We start from the raw sequence: 23,164 nt of genomic DNA, 5'->3' as shown, positions 1-23,164 counted from the left end.
AGCAGTGGTTATTTGCCCATCTCTGAATCCCAGGGTGCCCATACTAGCATATGAATTACAGGCCATTTCTCAAATAGACGTCTTTTTTGCACACTGTCTTACATTTGGAAGGAAAAAATGTTGAAAAAGACAAGGGGCAATAACACTTGTTGTGCTATTCTGTGTTCCCCCAAGTCTCCCGATAAAAATTGTACCTCACTTGCGTGGGTAGGCCTAATGCACGAGACAGGAAAGGCAACATGGACACATCACATTTTTACATTGAAATCTGACGTGTTTTTTGCAAAGTGCCTAGCTGTAGATTTTGGCCTCTAGCTCAGCCGACACCTAGGGAAACCTACAAAACCTGCACATTTTTTAAAACTAGACACCTAGGGGAATCCAGGATGGGCTGACTTGTGGGGCTCTGATCAGGTTCTGTTACCCAGAATCCTTTGCAAACCTCAAAATGTGGCCAAAAAAAACACTTTTTCCTCACATTTCGGTGACAGAAAGTTCTGGAATCTGAGAGGAGCCACAAATTTCCTTCCACCCAGCGTTCCCCCAAGTCTCCCGATAAAAATGATACCTCACTTGTAGGGGTAGGCCTAGTGCCCGCGACAGGAAATGCCCCAAAACACAACATAAACACATCACATTTTGACAAAGAAAACAGAGCTGTTTTTTGCAAAGTGCCTAGCTGTGGATTTTGGCCTCTATCTTAGCAGGCACCTAGGGAAACCTAGCAAAGCTGCACAGTTTTGAAAACTAGACATCTAGGGGAATCCTAGATGGGGTGACTTGTGGGGCTCTGATCAGGTTCTGCTACCCAGAATCCTTTGCAAACCTCAAAATGTGGCCAAAAAAAACACTTTTTCCTCACATTTCGGTGACAGAAAGTTCTGGAATCTGAGAGGAGCCACAAATGTCCTTCCACCTAGCGTTCCCCCAAGTCTCCCGATAAAAATGGTACCTCACTTGTGTGGGTAGGCCTAGTGCAGGCAACAGGAATAGATCACACAACGGTCAATGTTCGTACTTACATGAGGCAACTGTTGACCCTGGGGTGATCCATTCCTTACGCAGGCACTAGGTATAGGCACTCAAGTGGGGTAGTGTTTTTATCAGGACAGGTGAGGAATCACTGGGTGGTAGGAATTTTGTGGATCGCAGCATATTCCTGTAGTTTGTGTGACAGAAATGCAAGAAAAATAGAGTTTTTATTCAACATTTCAGCTTTGCAGCGTATTCTGGGTAAGAAAACTTTTGGGAATCCACACAAGTCACACCTCTGTGGACTCCCCCGGATGTCTAGTTTCCAGAAATGTTTGGGTTTAGTATGTTTCCCTATATAGCTGCCGAACCCAGGACCAAAAACACAGGTGCCTGCCTTACAAAACCAGTTTGTTTTGTGATAGATAATTTTGATGTCTCCACAATACATTTTGGGCAGTGGAATTCGGGGCTGAACTAAATTGGGGAGCTCCCAAGAGAGCACCCTCTCTGTGCTTGCCCCCAAATTCACCTACTCTCTGGGTTGGCTAACCCACTATTGCCCTGTTGTACAGACTGTGCTTGCGAAGGGACAACAGGACTGCCCTCATCACCTCCCTCACAATTTACTGGAAGGAGTTATCCAATGGGACTCCTCCAACTGAAAAATCACTCCCAGAGTCTGCGCCATTGTCCTATCCCTCAGATGCTGTCTCAGTCTCTGATCCTATGTCAGAGATGTCCTCTATAACCAGAGTGACGTCAGCAGCAGTCATCCATCAAGATGCCATCTCTTCTATTGGCTAAACTGTTGCTCTAAAACTCTAGCCTACATAGACAGTCACAAAATTGCTGGTGTGTGTGTGTGTGATACGTGCAACAGTAGAGGCCACCTTGCCTGCGCTTCTTCCCTCAATCAGCACGTTCTTTCAAGACACTCAAACACCTTTGTCACATACCGTTCGTCACAGTCTTTAGCACCTCCTGCGCCCAGTCCAACAATCATTATTGGTGCTCCCACTCCCATGTCCTCCTCCTCGGATTCCCTCATTACCACCCAGCAAACGTGCTCTTCATCTCTCCACAGACACCCCCCACCCGCACATACATTTCATTTGTATTATAGCGCAGGTAGTGACTGACTTTACTAACGTACTCAGCTATTTACTTAAAATACAGATTTGCTCTTTGCAGTAGACGTATAAACCTTCTGTGCTTCTTTACTGCCACTAGACAAAAGTCCGGTCCTTTTGTAGCAGAAACATAATCACAAGACTTACTTGACTTCTTTATTGCTGCCTAAAATCTACAGTTGAAATGCGTCAGTTGAAGTATGTGCACTGCTTTGAAGACGCAAGCTGCAACTGCAAGACAACTGGTGGCAAATATATATATATATATATATATATATATATGCATATATATATATATATATATATATATATATATATATATATATATATATATATAAGATATATATATAGATCACTTTTATATGTGGGTCTGGTTTTCCTGGGGGCAGATTGCAGCCCCCAGGGAAACCCCACATGCACTGACAAAAGTGATATATATATATATATATATATATCTATATAGATATATCTCTATATAGATATATCTATCTACATGGATATATATATATATATATATATATATATAGATCTATCTATAGATATATTCATGTAGATAGACATATCTATCTACATGGATTGATATATCTATATATATATATATATATATATATATATATATATATATATATATATGTGTACTTTTTTTTTTTGGTAGGGTAGTTGTAGGGTTTTCTTGGGGCCAAAATGTCCCCCAGGGAAACCCTACAACTACAAAAAAAAAATTGCCCCAACAGGGGGGTCGCCCAGCCTACGGGCGACCCCGTCAATTTCGTTTTTGTGTATTTTTTTTTAAATTAGCCCCTGGGGGTGGCGCAATTGCACCCCCCCCCCACAGGGGGCCCCAACATCAAAATAGAAAAATATGGACCCACAGGGGGTCACCCTGCCTATGGGCGACCCCCTTTCAATTTAGTTTTTTTGTATTTGTTTTTAAATTAGCCCCTGGGGGTAGCGCAATCACGCACCCCCCCACAGGGGGCCCCAACATCAAAATAGAAAAATATGGCCCCACAGGGGGTCGCCCTGCCTACGGGCGACCCCCTGTCAATGTCCTTATCTTAATAAAAAAAATTAGCCCCTGGGGGTGGCGCTATCGCGCCCCTCCAGGGGCCCCCAACATTACATTTTAAAAATAAGGCCCCCGGGGGGGGGGCCTGTTTTCCGAGGGGGGCTGACCTCCCCAAGTGAAATCCCTGGTGTCTAGTGGCATTTCCTGGCCCCCGATCGCAGCTGTGCTGCGATCGGGTGCCAGGTAACGCATTCAGGAAGGACTCGTATGAAAGGGGAGAGTCTCCCCTTTCATACGAGGCCTTTCAAAAATGTGGGGAAGGCCGTTTGGGGCTGTTTTCCCCATTGGAGCAGGAAGCGGCCCTACGGCACGCTGACATCACAAAGGGGCAGGGGGGAGACACAGAAGCTCTTCCGTGTCTCCAAGGGGTAAAAAAAAATTTTAAAAATGAAAATCCGGTGTCAGCCACTGGTTGTGACCCGCACAAGGGCCGACGCCCGCACTTAAGGGGTTAAACATGCGGCTGCTGCAATTAAATGTGGGAACACGGAATACTAAAGCAACATAACCCTGATGCCATCTCGGGCCTCTTCAGTCCATTTAAAGTCACTCCCTGCCCCTTCTGCTCACTCTAGCAGATTTCTGCTTTCTCTCTTTTTGACGCTTTTTCGTTTTTCCCTTCCTCCGTCTTTCCCATATGTGACTTTTGCTCGCAGTAAATGCTTGAGGCAGAAGAATAAGCCCCGGCCCTCAAAAATAAGTGCTGGTGCTCAGCACCGGAAACAACAAGCACAAATTAAGCACTGGTCAACCTCTTTGAGAATTGCCTGAACTTTTAGAACTTAAAAATACTTGTGAAACTTATTGGCAAGAGCCCTGTGTTTAGTCTGGTCGTCTGTTGCTCATTAATACCTATGGTTCTCTGATTTAAAACTTGTTGTTTTAGCTCTCAATAATGATTAAATATCATTTTTATCTAAGCTAGGTTTGGAGCTCGAACTGTATGATATATTTTGCCTGTATAGATGTGTAGTTAGTAATACCTGCTTTCCCACTCGACTTTACCCTTGCTGCTCAAGCATTGTTACCAAGGCGGGGAAAGGATACTTTGAGAGATGGTCTTAGTATCTTTACAGGCTACACTATAGTTCGGGTGAAGCAAACCCGTTCTTACAGGAGATGTGCTCATCAGTTTCTTGCTATGAATTTTCTTTAAAGGGAATGATTAGGCTGAAGAGTGTCAAGACACAACTGCAGCATAGGACTGGTACTTGATCTTATGACATCAAGCAGCATTTCAAGGATTCAGACTCTGAACTCCTACTTTTTATTGAAGACGTGCAATAACCCAGAAAAACATTTCCAGGAATGCACAGACTCACTATCACTGTCTCTATCACCAGTTGGTAAACACCTTGTTAACCTGTTAGGTGCGGGCGTCGGCCACTGGCCGACGCCCACACACCCTCCCTGGTGCGGGTCACGACCAGTGGCCGACACCAGGAAGGGTATCAATAAATCCTCGGGTGTGTCGCACCCGAGGATTTATTTATTTTTTAAACCCCCCCCGGGAGACACGGAAGCTTCCGTGTCTCCCCCCGCCCCCCCACCCGCCCCTTTGTGAGGCGCGCTGACGTTGCAAAGGTGTTTTCCCCATCAAAGCAGGAAGCAGCCTTGCGGCCGCTTCCTGCTTTGATGGGGAAAACGGCCTTTCTCACGTTCGGGAAGGCCTCGGAGAGACACTCCCCTTTCTTACGAGGCCTTCCTGAAAGTGTTTCCTGGCCCCCCGGTCGCAGCCGTGCTGCGATCGGGGGCCAGGAAACACTTTCAGGTTTCCTGGCCCCCCGATCGCAGCACAGCTGCGATCGGAGGGCCAGGAAACACTTTGAAAAGGCCTCGTAAGAAAGGGGAGACTCTCCCCTTTCTTACGAGGCCTTCTCAAACTGTTTCTGGCCCCCGATCGCAGCTGTGCTGCGATCGGGGGGCCAGGAAACCTGAAAGTGTTGCGATCGGGGGCCAGAAACAGTTTGAGAAGGCCTCGTAAGAAAGGGGGAGAGTCTCCCCTTTCTTACGAGGCCTTCTCAAAGTGTTTCCTGGCCCCCGATCGCAGCACAGCTGCGATCGGGGGCCAGGAAACACCACTAGACGCCAGGGATTTCACTTTGGGGGGGCGGCCCCCTCGGAAAACGGGCCGCCACCCCCCGGGGGCATAATTAATAAAAAAAAAAAAAGGTAGGTGCCCCCCCCCCCCACGGGGATTGTTTTTTTTTTTTTTTTTAAATAATTAAAAAAAAATAAAAAATGACAGGGGGTCGCCCGTGGGCAGGGTGACCCCCTGTGGGGGCAATTTTTTTTTAGATGTTGTAGGGTTTCCCTGGGGGCCATTTTGGCCCCCAAGGAAACCATACAACAACTAAAAAAAATAGATCTATATATAGATCTATATTTATATATCTATGTAGATAGATATATCTATGTACATGGATATATCTATAGATATATCCATGTACATAGATATATATATATATATATAGAGGTAGATCTATATATACCAAAGAGATTTATAAAGTGTGCTACTCACCTGTGAGGGTCTCAAGGCGCTTGGGGGGGGGCGGGGGGAGGGAAAGGGGCTGGGAGGTTCACTGTTCGAAAAGCCAGGTTTTGAGGCCCTTCCTGAAAAGAAGTAGGTTTTGGGTCTTGCGAAGGTGGGTTGTGAGGGCGTTCCAGGTTTTGGGTGCAAGGTAGGAGAAGGATCTGCCCCCGGTGGTGGTGTGTTTGATGCGGGGGACAGAGGCGAGAGAGAGGTCAGCTGAGCGGACGTTTCGTGTGGGGGTGTGGAAGGTGACTCTCGTTGAGGTAGGCAGGGCCTGTGTTGTGGAGTGATTTGTGTGCGAGGATGAGGATCTTGAAGGTGATCCTTTTGTCAATGGGGAGCCAGTGGAGGGATTTGAGGTGTGGAGAGATGTGTTCGTGTCGGCGGAGGTCGAGGATGAGTCGTGCTGCTGAGTTCTAGATGCGTGTAGTTTGCGCTTGAGTTTTAGAGTGGTGCCGGCGTAGAGGGCGTTTCCGTAATCAAGCCTGCTGCTGATGTGTGCGTGAGTGACAGTTTTTCTGGTCTCTGTGGGGATCCATTTGAATGTTTTTCAGTATACGGAGTGTGTTGAAGCATGAGGAGGTGAGAGCGTTGATTTGTTGGGTCATCGAGAGGGAGGAGTCTAGGATGATGCTGAGGTTGCGTGCGTGGTTGGCGGGGGTGGGTGCAGGGCCTAGCGTGGTGGGCCACCATGAGGGGTCCCAGGTGTTTTTGTGTGGGCCAAAGAGGATTATTTCGGTTTTGCTTGAGTTGAGTTTCAGGTGATTGGCTGTCATATATATATCACTTTTGTCAATATGTGTGTGGTTTCCCTGGGGGGAAAAGGGTCCGACTTGTCTAGTGGCAGTTTTAGTGCCATAAAGAAGCGCAGAAGGTTTATATGCCTACTGCAAAGAGCAAATCTGTATTTTATGTAAATAGCTGAGTACATTAGCAAAGTCTATGGAGAGATGAAGGGCACTTTTGCTGGGTGGTAATGAGGGAATCCGAGGAGGAGGGAGTGGGAGCACCAATAATGATTGTTGGACTGGGCGCAGGAGGTGCTAAAGACTGTGACGAATGGTATGTGACAAGGTGTTTTTTGAGTGTCTTGAAAGTACGTGCTGATTGAGGGAAGAAGAGCAGGTAAGGTGGCCTCTACTGTTGCACGTATCTCACACACCATCGATTTTGTGACTGTCTACGTAGGCTAGTGTTTTAGAGCAACAGTTTAGCCAATAGCAGAGATGGCATCTTGATGGATGACTGCTGCCTACACTCGGGTTATAGAGGACCGCTCTGACATAGGATCAGAGACTGAGACATCAGATACTGAGACAGCATCTGAGGGATAGGACAATGGCGCAGACTCTGGGAGTGATTTTTCAGTCAGAGGAGTCCCATTCGATAACTCCTCTTCCAGTACATTATGAGGGAGGTGATGAGGACAGTCCTGCTGTCCCTTCGCAAGCTGTTTGTGCAACTGGGTAATAGTGGGTTAGGTCAACCCAGAGAGCAGGTGAATGCGGCGGCAAGCAGAGAGAGAGTGCTCTCTTGGGAGCTCCCCAATTTAGTTCAGCCCCAAATTCCACCACCCAAATCATATTGTGGAGACATCAAAATTATCCATGGCAAAACAAACTGGTTTTGTAAGGCAGGCACCTGTGTTTTTAGTCCTGGATTCGGCGGCCATATAGAGAAACACACTAAACCCAAACATTTCTGGAAACTAGACATTCGGGGGAGTCCACAGAGGTGTGACTTGTGTGGCTTCCCCAAAGTTTTCTTACCCAGAATACCCTGCAAAGCTGAAATGTTGAAAAAAAACTCAATTTTTCTCGCATTTCTGTCACACAAACTACAGGAATATGCTGGGATCCACAATATTCCTACCACCCAGTGACTCCTCACCTGTCCTGATAAAAACACTACCCCACTTGAGTGCCTACACCTAGTGTCTGTGTCAGGAATGGATCACCCCAGGGTCAACAGCTGCCTCACGTAAGGACCAACATTGACCGTTGTGTGATCTATTCCTGTCGCAGGCACCAGGCCTAACCACACAAGTGAGGTATCATTTTTATCGGGAGGCTTGGGGGAACGCTGGGTGGAAGGAAATTTGTGGCTCCTCTCAGATTCCAGAACTTTCTGTCACCGAAATGTGAGGAAAACTTGTTTTTTTAGCCACTTTTTGAGGTTTGCAAAGGATTTTGGGTAACAGAACCTGGTCCGAGCCCCGCAAGTCACCCCTCCTTGGATTCCCCTAGGTCTCTAGTTTTCAGAAATGCACAGGTTTGGTAGGTTTCCCTAGGTGCCGGCTGAGCTAGAGGCCAAAATCTACAGGTAGGCACTTTGCAAAAAACAGCTCTGTTTTCTGTGATGTGTCCACGTTGTGTTTTGGGGCATTTCCTGTCGCGGGCGGTAGGCCTACCCACACAAGTGAGGTATCATTTTTATCGGGAGACTTGGGGGGACGCTGGGTGGAAGGAAATTTGAGGCTCCTCTCAGATTCCAGAACTTTCTGTCACCGAAATGTGAGGAAAACTTGTTTTTTTAGCCACTTTTTGAGGTTTGCAAAGGATTCTGGGTAACAGAACCTGGTCCGAGCCCCGCAAGTCACCCCCCCTTGGATTCCCCTAGGTCTCTAGTTTTCAGAAATGCACAGGTTTGGTAGGTTTCCCTAGGTGCCGGCTGAGCTAGAGGCCAAAATCTACAGGTAGGCACTTTGCAAAAAACAGCTCTGTTTTCTGTGATGTGTCCACGTTGTGTTTTGGGGCATTTCCTGTCGCGGGCGCTAGGCCTACCCACACAAGTGAGGTATAATTTTTATCGGGAGACTTGGGGGAACGCTGGGTGGAAGGAAATTTGAGGCTCCTCTCAGATTCCAGAACTTTCTGTCACCGAAATGTGAGGAAAACTTGTTTTTTTAGCCACTTTTTGAGGTTTGCAAAGGATTCTGGGTAACAGAACCTGGTCCGAGCCCCGCGAGTCACCCCATCTTGGATTCCCCTAGGTCTCTAGTTTTCAGAAATGTACAGGTTTGGTAGGTTTCCCTAGGTGCCGGCTGAGCTAGAGGCCAAAATCTACAGGTAGGCACTTTGCAAAAAACAGCTCTGTTTTCTGTGATGTGTCCACGTTGTGTTTTGGGGCATTTCCTGTCGCAGGCGCTAGGCCTACCCACACAAGTGAGGTATCATTTTTATCGGGAGACTTGGGGGGACGCTGGGTGGAAGGAAATTTGAGGCTCCTCTCCGATTCCAGAACTTTCTGTCACCGAAATGTGAGGAAAACTTGTTTTTTTAGCCACTTTTTGAGGTTTGCAAAGGATTCTGGGTAACAGAACCTGGTCAGAGCCCCGCGAGTCACCCCATCTTGGATTCCCCTAGGTCTCTAGTTTTCAAAAATGTACAGGTTTGGTAGGTTTCCCTAGGTGCCGGCTGAGCTAGAGGCCAAAATCTACAGGTAGGCACTTTGCAAAAAACAGCTCTGTTTTCTGTGATGTGTCCACGTTGTGTTTTGGGGCATTTCCTGTCGCGGGCGCTAGGCCTACCCACACAAGTGAGGTATCATTTTTATCGGGAGACTTGGGGGGACGCTGGGTGGAAGGAAATTTGAGGCTCCTCTCCGATTCCAGAACTTTCTGTCACCGAAATGTGAGGAAAACTTGTTTTTTTAGCCACTTTTTGAGGTTTGCAAAGGATTCTGGGTAACAGAACCTGGTCAGAGCCCCGCGAGTCACCCCATCTTGGATTCCCCTAGGTCTCTAGTTTTAAAAAATGTACAGGTTTGGTAGGTTTCCCTAGGTGCCGGCTGAGCTAGAGGCCAAAATCTACAGGTAGGCACTTTGCAAAAAACAGCTCTGTTTTCTGTGATGTGTCCACGTTGTGTTTTGGGGCATTTCCTGTCGCGGGCGCTAGGCCTACCCACACAAGTGAGGTATCATTTTTATCGGGAGACTTGGGGGGACGCTGGGTGGAAGGAAATTTGAGGCTCCTCTCAGATTCCAGAACTTTCTGTCACCGAAATGTGAGGAAAACTTGTTTTTTTAGCCACTTTTTGAGGTTTGCAAAGGATTCTGGGTAACAGAACCTGGTCCGAGCCCCGCAAGTCACCCCTCCTTGGATTCCCCTAGGTCTCTAGTTTTCAGAAATGCACAGGTTTGGTAGGTTTCCCTAGGTGCCGGCTGAGCTAGAGGCCAAAATCTACAGGTAGGCACTTTGCAAAAAACAGCTCTGTTTTCTGTGATGTGTCCACGTTGTGTTTTGGGGCATTTCCTGTCGCGGGCGCTAGGCCTACCCACACAAGTGAGGTATCATTTTTATCGGGAGACTTGGGGGAACGCTGGGTGGAAGGAAATTTGAGGCTCCTCTCAGATTCCAGAACTTTCTGTCACCGAAATGTGAGGAAAACTTGTTTTTTTAGCCACTTTTTGAGGTTTGCAAAGGATTCTGGGTAACAGAACCTGGTCCGAGCCCCGCGAGTCACCCCATCTTGGGTTCCCCTAGGTCTCTAGTTTTCAGAAATGTACAGGTTTGGTAGGTTTCCCTAGGTGCCGGCTGAGCTAGAGGCCAAAATCTACAGGTAGGCACTTTGCAAAAAACAGCTCTGTTTTCTGTGATGTGTCCACGTTGTGTTTTGGGGCATTTCCTGTCGCAGGCGCTAGGCCTACCCACACAAGTGAGGTATCATTTTTATCGGGAGACTTGGGGGGACGCTGGGTGGAAGGAAATTTGAGGCTCCTCTCCGATTCCAGAACTTTCTGTCACCGAAATGTGAGGAAAACTTGTTTTTTTAGCCACTTTTTGAGGTTTGCAAAGGATTCTGGGTAACAGAACCTGGTCAGAGCCCCGCGAGTCACCCCATCTTGGATTCCCCTAGGTCTCTAGTTTTCAAAAATGTACAGGTTTGGTAGGTTTCCCTAGGTGCCGGCTGAGCTAGAGGCCAAAATCTACAGGTAGGCACTTTGCAAAAAACAGCTCTGTTTTCTGTGATGTGTCCACGTTGTGTTTTGGGGCATTTCCTGTCGCGGGCGCTAGGCCTACCCACACAAGTGAGGTATCATTTTTATCGGGAGACTTGGGGGGACGCTGGGTGGAAGGAAATTTGAGGCTCCTCTCCGATTCCAGAACTTTCTGTCACCGAAATGTGAGGAAAACTTGTTTTTTTAGCCACTTTTTGAGGTTTGCAAAGGATTCTGGGTAACAGAACCTGGTCAGAGCCCCGCGAGTCACCCCATCTTGGATTCCCCTAGGTCTCTAGTTTTCAAAAATGTACAGGTTTGGTAGGTTTCCCTAGGTGCCGGCTGAGCTAGAGGCCAAAATCTACAGGTAGGCACTTTGCAAAAAACAGCTCTGTTTTCTGTGATGTGTCCACGTTGTGTTTTGGGGCATTTCCTGTCGCGGGCGCTAGGCCTACCCACACAAGTGAGGTATCATTTTTATCGGGAGACTTGGGGGGACGCTGGGTGGAAGGAAATTTGAGGCTCCTCTCAGATTCCAGAACTTTCTGTCACCGAAATGTGAGGAAAACTTGTTTTTTTAGCCACTTTTTGAGGTTTGCAAAGGATTCTGGGTAACAGAACCTGGTCAGAGCCCCGCGAGTCACCCCATCTTGGATTCCCCTAGGTCTCTAGTTTTAAAAAATGTACAGGTTTGGTAGGTTTCCCTATGTGCCGGCTGAGCTAGAGGCCATAATCCACAGGTAGGCACTTTGCAAAAAAACAGCTCTGTATTTTGTGAAACATTGGGATGTGTCCACGTTGTGTTTTGGGGCATTTCCTGTCGCGGGCGCTAGGCCTACCCACACAAGTGAGGTATCATTTTTTTCGGGAGACTTGGGGGAACATAGAATAGCAAAACCAGTGTTATTGCCCCTTATCTTTCTCTACATTTTTTCCTTCCAAATATAAGAGAGTGTGTAAAAAAGACGTCTATTTGAGAAATGCCCTGCAATTCACATGCTAGTATGGGCACCTCGGAATTCAAAGATGTGCAAATAACCACTGCTCCTCAAAACCTTATCTTGATCCCATTTTGGAAATGCAAAGGTTTTCTTGATACCTCTTTTTCACTCCTCATATTTCAGCAAATGAATTGCTGTATACCCAGTATAGAATGAAAACCAACTGCAGGGTGCACCTCATTTATTGGCTCTGGGTACCTAGGGTTCTTGATGAACCTATAAGCCCTTTATATCCCCGCAACCAGAAGAGTCCAGCAGACAAAACGGTATATTGCTTTCAGAAATCTGACATCGCAGGAAAAAGTTACAGAGTAAAACATAAAGAAAAATGGCTGTTGTTTTCAGCTCAATTTCAATATTTTTTTATTTCAGCTGTTATTTTCTGTAGGAAAACCTTGTAGGATCTACACAAATGACCCCTTGCTGAATTCAGAATTTTGTCTAGTTTTCAGAAATGTTTAGCTTTCCGGGATCCAGCATTGGTTTCACACCCATTCCTGTCACTAACTGGAAGGAGGTTGAAAGCACCAAAAATAGTAAAAATAGGGTATGTCCCAGTAAAATGCCAAATTTGTGTTGGAAAATGTGGTTTTCTGATTCAAGTCTGCCCGTTCCTGAAAGGTGGGGAGATAGTGATTTCAGCACCAGAAACCCTTTGTTGATGGCATTTTCAGGGAAAAAACCACAAGCCTTCTTCGGCGGCCCTTTTTTCCCATTTTTTTGGAAAAAACTAAATTTTCACTGTATTTTGGCTATTTTCTTGGTCTCCTCCAGGGTAAACCACAAACTCTGGGGACCATTAGAATCCCTAGGATGTTGGAAAAAAAGGACGCAAATTTGGCGTGGTTAGCTTATGTGGACAAAAAGTTATGAAGCCCTAAGCGCGAACTACCCCAAATAGCCAAAAAAGGGCTCAGCACTGGGGGGGAAAAGGCCCAGCAGCTAAGGGGTTAACTGTGAGCTCATGAAAATATTAAGATCTGCAAGTACTAGAATGCAATGAAGATGCTAAAATGCCTGCAGTGTGTTCTCCCTCCACCCCAGTGTAGTAAAGAATCGCTGGCTGTAAAGAGTGAAGGTAATGTGATATGGGAAAGTGTTGCAGTTAGACATGATTTCTGCTCATTTCTTTTTTGTTATTTTTGCAACTCATCATTTTTGCGATTAATCATTCTACATTTGGTAATGTCTTTGTGACTTTAGAAACAAGTTTTCCTAATAAATTGTCAAAAATAGAGAGCACTCAATGTTAGCCTAGAATTTGTGTCCAGGAAACAAATACCGAGGTAACTTTAAGAATATTCTAAATGTATTACACTGATATATACAAGATGCTTATACTTATTTTCATATAAGGACCAAGATTGCTATCATGGCAGGGAAACCAAAATGTGATAAATGTGATAACTTTACATCTGCGGTGTGCATGAGCCATAAACCACCCCCATGTCAGGGATTACTAAAAACCAAGCTACTATCGGTCAAGTGACTAAAGACAATAGGTGCACAGCTAGACCCAATAATCTGATAATTCAGGTTCAAGGGCGGACATTTCAGGGCAATACTAAGTTTTGTTTTGCGGAACCTGACAACAGTTGTTGGAACAGACTGAACTAAAATGTTTACCATCCAGTCTACTGAGAAATGTGCGTGCATACATAAACTGTAGCTTTAGCATGCACCCTTTTCTCTGCACCAAGATATACGTATCTCTGTTACCACCATTGTCCACACATGACGTAAGGACCATAAAATTTCCGCATGGTAAAAAAAAACCTGATGTGATCTTTTTTTTTTGGGCCACTTTCAGCACCAACAACTGAAATAAGCAGCTGACTGATCTGATTCTCTTACCTGTGGCTTTTATGTCTGCTTACCTGTAACCTCCTTTTATTCACTTCCTTTTACACATTTTGTCAACACTTACACTTAGATAAATCTAATCAAGTGTTATAAGTTGTTTGCAAAAATATTTCTTAACGCTTACTATCCCTCTCCAACCTTGGTCAAAAGATTGGTTGCCCCACGAAGCAGGTAACTGTTTTTTTTTAATAAGGCTACGATAATATTGTACCCGGTTTTCCAGAACGGCAGTGCTGTCCATTCCAATTGCCAGTTCCAATGCTGCTCTGCAGAACTCCGGGTTGCCCAGCGCAGGAAGGTACTCGTGGTTCAGCGTTGGGTCATTTACGATCTGTAGCCAGGTTTTCTTCACAACAGTAGGAACCCACGTTTGACCATCATCATCCTGGCAGACTGAGAACAGAGAAATGTGGAGAACATAAGAGTCTCCCCTGTGGAAGGCAGGATTATATCGCAGCGTCCAGGGTAATGTCATAGAGGTGGAGTTATACACAGGAAACCTCATGAGCACATGGTGGGATGGTACTTTAGGAATCTACAAAAGATTAGGGAAAATGAGCGTGCACAACACCATCCTAGTGCAGAACCCAGACTGAAACGTTATAAGAGCATGGCATTGATTTTACAATAGTTAGCAATGCAGGCACGGAAACAGGCGTATGTAGGGAAGATAACTCTTCTGCATACCTTGCTAGCTATTCTGAGCAAACATTATTGTTGTGGTCTGTAACTCTGTGTAGAGACTTTGTGAAATGTATATAGTCTGGCCCCTTAATTCAATATCTTACCCTTTGATTTATCTTGCCATTCTTTCTTCAGTGACTGATTCAGCCTACATCCTTTGGTACCTTCAAACACTTGAACTAAAACAAATAGCGTTTTCTAGGCTTCTCAGCACTACACAAAGTCAGCACGCTATTTTTGCTAAACATATTCCTATTGGCCTAATACGAAGTTAAATTGTGTAGGGTTTTAAAGAGAGCAGATGTTGTAGTAGTGTAACTACTGACATACACATTCCACTGTAAAGGGAAAGATATATCGTAAAGTCAGTTGTGTTGAAGAAAAGCTGGCACTTTCACAAATCGAGTAACAATGCAGCCAATGTGTAAAAATGTACCTTCAATTGAGAATTTATACAGATGAGTGGAAACCACATCAAACAAGAACTCAAGCTATTTCATGTAGCCCACACAATGACTGAAAGTTGCCTGGTATCTGCATGAATTCAATTATGTTATTGCATTTCTACTCTATCAGAGAGGAATGATAATTAGTTATTTAAAATTTACCAAAGGTATTAATTAAGCACAGACCTAGCTTTGTAAAGTAGCCGAGGCATATGCATGGAAGTAGAAGAGCAGGAACACCAGGGCATCAAATACTTTATATTGAAGTACACAGACCTTTTGGAAACTAAGATTTTGGGGTGAGTGGTAAGCGTGCAGCCTAACAGGCATTTACACTTTAGCAGTGTGGGGACAATGCTTAAGGCATTGGTGGGAGCTTGTGCAAGACATTATAGAAGTTTGGTAAGGTTGTTCTTTAGCCACGGTAAAGCAAGAATTTGTTGAAGAAATACCTAAATACCTTTTTTTTTTATTTTATTCAATCAGTACTTTATTTCAGTCAAGACCCATAAAAGTAACACAATCAATAATACATTATAAAAGCCAGAGATACTTAACTGCTCAACAGGTATTACAACAAGTTTCTAAAAACACATTTTATAAACCTACACAGTGAACGGCACAACAATTACTAATAGGCAAAAACCATATGGCAAACTGATGGATGTCTGATAAATATTCACAACAACAGTGTAAAACTTAAATTGTGCGTAGAACTCATAGGAATAGGACTCCCAATGAAAGGCTAAAGATAACTGGCATCCTAAGTATAAAACCTTGGAATCCAAGAGGGCTTAGGGAATAATCGCCTTGTTTGATATTATGGGTTCCTGCCAACTTGACTTTTAGTTTCTTTTAGGTGGAGTCTAGCAGACCAGGTTCCTGTACAGCAATTGGTTCAATCTGGTCTGGCCAGGAGAGAGAGAATTTTACATTGTGTGGGCCAGATGCTCTCTGGATACTCAGCAACTGAGAAAACGATAGAGGGAGTGGTGGTATCTGCCCAACAAATTCTCAGGGCTACCTTGAACTGCCCGTTTCCTAAGGAACGGCATAAAGAAACAATCCAGTGCTTGAGCTGCTTAAGGTAGCTTGGGCAAAAAAACAGTAAATTGTCATCAATTTCGTCACTTACTCTGCAAGCTGAACAGAGTTTACTACTGCCCAAGGGACCATTTTAGTTAGCAGTAAAGGTAGCAACAGGGAGGACACTCAGTCTGACCCTTATAGAAAGGACTTGTGGAAAAGGGCGATCAATCTCACCCATGTACGACTCGAGGGTAGGGAAGGGCTTTAGCTCTAAGAATCTTTTAGTCAGGAGCCCCTTGCTTTGTTGTTGGATCAGCTTCATCGCCTCATGCTCCCAGAAAGAGGGACTTCATTTTTTCAGTGACGGAAGATGAGATAACAGCAGGGGCCAGCCAATACTCTGACAGGCCTATTGTGTCTAGGACCTGCGTCACGTAGTTTAGCCAGAGTAAAGTAACCCCTCCCTTTTCTCTGCCCAATATATCTCTGAGGCCCATTCAATAATGTTCCAGCTCCGGGGTAGACCATATTCTCAGGCAGTATGATATTGGTTTGAGATGCGCTACGGAAATAATAGACAGGGTGGTCTTGTTTGAAGGCTGGCGGAGTACTTTGAGGGATTTTAAGGGCCGCAATCAAAATTTTATTTTTAGCTACCCACATGGCATCTATATTAATGTAGCCTCAGAGTGTGGCACTATAAACTGCAACTGCTACTTCCTGTGCGCTCCAGACTTCAAGAACAAGGAGACTGGATGGACGGAGGTCTTATTTGCAAATATTAAAAGTATTGGCCTCCTTATGGTTAAGTGTAATTGTGCTTTTTGTAACCTGGCAGTGCCCATGAGTTGAAGCTGGATAAGCGGATTCCAAGATAATCTAAGTCAAGCATTCTCTCCAGGGCCACCACCCCCTCCAGAGTAATCAGCCCACTAAATCTCCTATGCGATGAATTGCCATAAACTTTGTTTTATTGGGGTTAATGGCAAAGCCGTGATTGGAACAGAATAATTTAAACCTTAACAATAGGGTCTTGATTCCTTTTGGGTTTTAGAGACTAGCAGGGTATCATCTTCAAACAAAAAAGCTGGTGTTTTTGATCTCCCAAGTCCTGTCACCGTTCAGAAGGTAGTTGACACAGCCATCGATAAATAGAAGGAAAAATGCTGGGGCAAGGACACAACCTTGCATAACCCCTGTGTCAACCTTGAAGCGGTCAGTAGTTCCCCATTAACTCCCCACATAATGTCGGCAAAATTATTGCGATGAGTCAAATTGTAATGACTTTAAGAGGACTGGGGAGCTTGTTCTCTGGGGACCATGTCAAATGCTGCTTTTAGGTCGACAAACGCGACATAGAGATTGTCCCTTTTAATATCAACCTCTTTACACCTAATAAGTTGAATTCTAAAAACATGGTTAACAGTACTTGTTTTAGACAGAAACCTTGCCTGAAATTGTGACAAGATTTTGTTGTCCTCAATCTACATTGGGTGACCCAATCCTGCGGGAGGAGGCTGGTCTCTGGCCTCATTCTAGACGACTTGGCATCATGGGATATAATAGGCCAGAAAGCTGCCTGGCTTCCTGATCGAGCAGCGTTCAGAATGTCATTTCAGACAGTAGTGTCCCACGTTACTAAAACATGGTTTTGGACAAGTTTATAGAAGGTTCTAGCAGACTGAGTATCTTGGGGAAAACCACCTTTAAGAGCTCTAATAAGGCGGTGCTTCGTTTCCCTACTGTCCCTACCACGTGGGGTCTGCGACCAGCGGCAGACCCCTTTTAAAGGGGATTTGGTGAAAAAAAGGATGTCTCAGTTCTTCAAAACACATAACATGAAAGTCTATTATTTTGTGGGGGATCAGATTCGTCCTCTCCTAAGGTGAGCAGGAAGGGAACCAAGCCCTGGTAGTATTGGGCATGGATACCGTAATTATTCGGGACCCTCTCCCACCTTACCCTCCTTCAGTTGTAGGTATTATTAAATCACCACTAGGCAGGTGTTGATTTCAACCCATCGTGCCTAAGTTACCCTGAAGGGTAAGAAGCAAAGGAAAGTGGTCACTCTCAAACCGAGGTAGAACTTCCTTAATAATAAGGTTTTCCCACAAATGTAAATCTACAAGGATGAAGTTGATGTGACTCCAATGTGAATTCCTTCTAAAAGTAGGATCCCTCTCTGCATCAGATGTTGTTCTCCTATTACTAGCTGTCAAATGTCAGCACACGCATGGGTCCAGCATTTGCAGGGAGTGGGACGTTATGCAGGGGCATGAAAGTTGGGGTATGCTCCCAAATTGAACTTCTTCACCAGCATTTTCCCTTAAAAGTGCTGAGGGTTCGAAGTTCACATTGAAGTATCCACCCACGATCACAACAGCATCCTCCCCAATTTTAGAAATAGTATCTCTCAGCAGGTATAGTACATGGGAGTCAGCAGTCTTGGGAACGCTCTTACTGTAGACATTAAAGAAAAATAATTTTGTCTTGTTCTGGAAAGAAACTTCAAGACCAAGTAAATCAGGGGAATCAATGGTTAGCTGTTTCACATGGCAGTGTAAAAAATCTTAAGCAATATAGCAAGACCTCCCAATGATATACCAGCAAGAGATTTACAGGCTGGAACATAAAAAAATCTTGAAGCTTTGCCTGTTGGATGGTACGGTTTCCCAAGTTTCTTGAAACATAATTATATTATGCTTGTCAATGAAAGCCCTCCAGGTCCTGTCGGGCAATCTTGTTCCCAAGCCTGGCGATGTTCCAAAGGACCAGTGTTAAAAAGTTGTGAATGTTGGTCAAGGTAGTAACCAGGTTGCCCTAGGGTAAAGAAGGGAGCTCAACAGAAGAAAAGCTTAGTGCCGGGTCAGCAGAGGATAACTGCGCTACCAAACTGGTAGACTGAATCTGAGTAGAATAATTCGAGGAAGGATTAGTCAAGATGGCACCAGAGACAATAGAATGTCCTTGGGAAAGGCAAGATTGAAGGCTAACCTACTGCTCCGGTTAGGATTCCCAATAATGTCCAGTCAGTCAACTCAAGATAGCAATGAGGAGGTTTGGATTTCCTCCACCCTCCGCATAGGAGGAATTGTCATTTTGAAATGGAACGCAGAGTTGGTAGGTTGAGGGGGGAGGATTCACAGTTGCATAGTGATTAGGCAATTTACAATAGAAGGGTGGGAAAAATTTAATGTAATGCAATCTAGGTTGTTATCTGAGGATGAGTGGCCCTAGTGATACTGGAATGAGTAACACTATAACACTTCCTACCATCCCCGATCCAATGAATAACTTTGTTAGTTAGAGAAGCCTTGTCTTCTCTAACATGTGGCTGGAGCTTAGAGACACCAGTCATATAGATTGTCCTGATGTAGGAGAATGTGTTATGCTTGGTATAAGTCTATAGGGAATTATACAGATGAGGCTTTGATGGATAAGAGGAGGCATAATTTTGGGTTCAGCTAGGGAATAAATTGACGTAAAGAATGGTTGGGTTTGGGCAGCAATGCTCTCTGCACTCCCTCATTAATGAAACTTGAATTAGTGGGTGGGATATCCACGCTGGTCCTAGGGGGATTATGGCACTCGGGTACTAGTAGGAAAGGTGGAGGTTGCTGGCTAAGGACCCTAAGGCGATGTGGAGCACTCGGGAGAACTTCACTGTGATCTATTGTGTAACATGTTGGGTTGAAAATTGGAATAAGATGTTTTTTAAACTGATTACACGGGTGCTCACGTCCCTCTTTGAAATCTACTGGCAGAGGCCTAAGACGGTGCAATTACATCAATAATTATACCTGTAGGAAAGAACCATCTTGCCTGGCATGTTACCCCCATATTTCACTGTATATATGTTGTTTTAGTCTATGTGTCACTGGGACCCTGCCATGCATGGCCCCAGTGCTCATAAGTATGTGCCCTGTATGTGTTCCCTGTGTGATGCCTAACTGTCTCACTGAGGCTCTGCTAACCAGAACCTCAGTGGTTATGCTCTCTCTGCTTTCCAAATTTGTCACTAACAGGCTAGTGACTAAATTTACCAATTCACATTGAAATACTGGTACACCCATATAATTCCATTGTATATGGTACTGAGGTAACCAGGGTATTGGGGTTCCAGGAGATCCCTATGGGCTGCAGCATTTCTTTTGCCACCCACAGGGAGCTCTGACAATTCTTACACAGGCCTGCCAATGCAGCCTGCGTGAAATAACATCCACGTTATTTCACAGCCATTTACCACTGCACATAAGTAACTTATAAGTCACCTATATGTCTAACCTTCACCTGGTGAAGTTTGGGTGCAAAGTTAATTAGTGTGTGGGCACCCTGGCACTAGCCAAGGTGCCCCCACATCGTTCAGGGCAAATTCCCCGGACTTTGTGAGTGCAGGGACACCATTACACGCGTGCACTATACATAGGTCACTACCTATGTATAGCGTCACAATGGTAACGACGAACATGGCCATGTAACATGTCTAAGATCATGATCCCCGGGTCTCTAGCACAGAACCCGGGTACTGCCAAACTGCCTTTCCGGAGTCTCCACTGCAGCTGCAGCTGCTGCTGCTGCCAACCCAAGACAGGTTTCTGCCCTCCTGGGGTCCAGGCAGCCCTGGCCCAGGAAGGCAGAACAAAGGATTTCCTCTGAGAAAGGGTGTTACACCATCTCCCTTTGGAAATAGGTGTGAAGGGCTGGGGAGGAGTAGCCTCCACCAGCCTCTGGAAATGCTTTGGTGGGCACAGATGGTGCCCATCTCTCCATAAGCCAGTCTACATTGGTTCAGGGATCCCCCAGCCCTGCTCTGGCGCGAAACTGGACAAAGGAAAGGGGAGTGACCACTCACCTGACAAGTACCTCCCAGGGGAGGTGCCCATAGCTCCTCCAGTGTGTCCCAGACCTCTGCCATCTTGGAAACAGAGGTGTTGGGGGCACACTGGACTGCTCTGAGTGGCCAGTGCCAGCAGGTGACGTCAGAGGCTCCTTCTGATAGGCTCTTACCTCTCTTGGTAGCCAATCCTTCTTCCTTGGTAGCCAAACCTCCTTTTCTGGCTATTTAGGGTCTCTGCTTTGGGGAATTCTTTAGATAACTAATTCAAGAGTTCACCTGAGTACCTCTGCATCTCCCTCTTCACCTTCTACCAAAGGATCGACCGCTGACTGCTCCAGGACGCCTGCAAAACCGCAACAAGGAAGCATGACGACTACCAGCAACATTGTAGTGCCTAATCCTTCAGGCTTTCACAAATGTTTCCAGGTGGTGCATGCTCTGGGGATAGCCTGCCTTCACCCTGCACCAGAAGCTCTGAAGAAATCTCCCGTGGCTTGACGGAATCTTCCCCTACTAACGCAGGCACCAAAAGACTGCATCACTGGTCCTCTGGGTCCCCTCTCACCCTGACGAGCGTGGTCCCTGGAACACAGCAACTCTGTCCAAGTGACTCCCACAGTCCAGTGACTCTTCAGTCCACGTTTGGTGGAGGTAAGTCCTTGCCTCCCCACGCTAGACTGCAAAGCTGTGTACAGCGTGATTTGCAGCTGCTCCGGCTTCTGTGCACTCTTCCAGGATTTCCTTCGTGCACAGCCTAGCCTGGGTCCCCGGCACTCCGTCCTGCAGTGCACAACCTTCTGAGTTGTCCTCCGGTGTCGTGGGACTCCCTTTTGTGACTTCGTGTGGACTCCGGTTCCCTTTACTTCTAAGTGCCTGTTGGGGTACTTCTGCGGGTGCTGCCTGCTTCTGTGAGGGCTCTCTGAGTTGCTGAGCGCACCCTCTGTCTCCTCCTCCAAAAGGCGACATCCTGGTCCTTCCCGGTCCTCAGCAGCACCCAAGAACCTCTACCGCGACTCTTGCAGCTAGCAAAGCTTGTTTGCGGTCTTTCTGCGTGGGAACACCTCTGCAAGCTTCATCGCGACGTGGGACATCCGTCTTCCAAAGGAGAAGTTCCTAGTCCTCTTCTTTCTTGCAGAACTCCAAGCTTCTTCCAATCGGTGGCAGCTTCCTTGCACCTTCAGCTGGGGTTTCCTGGGCTCCTGCCCCCCCGGACACTGTCGCGACTATTGGACTTGGTCCCCTTGTCTTACAGGTACTCAGGTCCGGAAATCCGTTGTCAGTGCGTTGCTGGTGTGTGTTTTTCTTGCAGAATCCCCCTATCACGACTTCTATGCTCTCTGGGGGTAGTAGGTGCACTTTACTCCTACTATTCAGGGTCTTGGGGTGGGGTATTTTTCTAACCCTCACTGTTTTCTTACAGTCCCAGCAACCCTCTACAAGCTCACATAGGTTTGGGGTCCACTCGTGGTTCGCATTCCACTTTTGGAGTATATGGTTTGTGTTGCCCCTATACCTATGTGCTCCTATTGCAACCTATTGTAATTCTACACTGTTTGCATTACTTTTCTTGCTATTACTTACCTAATTTTGGTTTGTGTACATATAACTTGTGTATAGTACTTACCTTCTTACTGAGGGTACTCACTGAGATACCTGTGGCATATTGTCATAAAAATAAAGGGGCATATTTATACTCCGTTTGCGCCGAATTAGCGTCGTTTTTTTCGACGCAAATTCGATGCAAAACTAACTCCATATTTATACTTTGGCGTTAGACGCGTCTAGCGCCAAAGTTCATGGAGTTAGCGTCATTTTTTTGTGCGTGAACACCTTCCTTGCGTTAATGATATGCAAGGTAGGCGTTCCCGTCTTAAAAAATGACTCCGATGCATATGCGTCGGATTTATACTCCCGGGCAAAAATGACGCCCGGGAGTGGGCGGGTCTAAAAAACCCGCATTAGCGCCGGATTTTAGCGCCTGGGTCAGGGCAGGCGTTAAGGGACCTGTGGGCTCAGAATGAGCCCAGAGGTGCCCTCCCCTGCCCCCAGGGACACCCCCTGCCACCCTTGCCCACCCCAGGAGGACACCCAAGGCTGGAGGGACCCACCCCAGGGACATAAAGGTAAGTCCAGGTAGGTATTTCTTTTTTTTTTTTTTTTTGTGGCATAGGGGGGCCTGATTTGTGCCCCCCTACATGCTACTATGCCCAATGACCATGCCCAGGGGACAGAAGTCCCCTGGGCATGGTCATTGGGCAAGGGGTCATGACTCCTGTCTTTGCTAAGACAGGAGTCATTTCAATGGGGGATGGGCGTCGTAAAAAAATGGCGCAAATCGGGTTGAGGCGATTTTTTTGCCTCAGCCTGACTTGCACCATTTCTGGACGCCCTTACGCCATTTTCCCCCTACGCCGGCGCTGCCTGGTGTACGTCGTTTTTTTTAACGCACACCAGACAGTGCCGGCGGCTAACGCCGGCTAACGTCATTGAATAAATACGGCGCCCGCATGGCGCTTCAGAATGGCGTTAGCCGGCGCTAATTTTTTTGACGCAAAACTGCGTTGGCGCAGTTTTGCGTCAAAAAGTATAAATATGGGCCAAAGTACCTTTATTTTTAGTAACTCCGTGTATTGTGTTTTCTTATGATATTGTGCATAT

The 23,164-nt window shown here is 46.0% G+C and overlaps 1 protein-coding gene across 1 annotated transcript in view; it reads right to left on the bottom strand.

The window, feature by feature from the left end:
* GOT1L1 (glutamic-oxaloacetic transaminase 1 like 1) overlaps positions 1-23,164 on the bottom strand; it is a 368,573-nt gene that overhangs the window by 313,826 nt on the left and 31,583 nt on the right. Inside the window, exon 2 of the mRNA XM_069213449.1 lies at positions 13,722-13,903. Within this exon, the coding sequence (XP_069069550.1) occupies positions 13,722-13,903 (182 nt within the window). The remainder of the gene's footprint in view (positions 1-13,721; positions 13,904-23,164) is intronic.

Source organism: Pleurodeles waltl, chromosome 11 (genome assembly GCF_031143425.1).
Source record: "Pleurodeles waltl isolate 20211129_DDA chromosome 11, aPleWal1.hap1.20221129, whole genome shotgun sequence".
Lineage (NCBI taxonomy): Eukaryota > Metazoa > Chordata > Amphibia > Caudata > Salamandridae > Pleurodeles > Pleurodeles waltl.
Note: the sequence above shows the minus strand (reverse complement) of the source record. Positions and strands in the feature narration are given on the sequence as shown.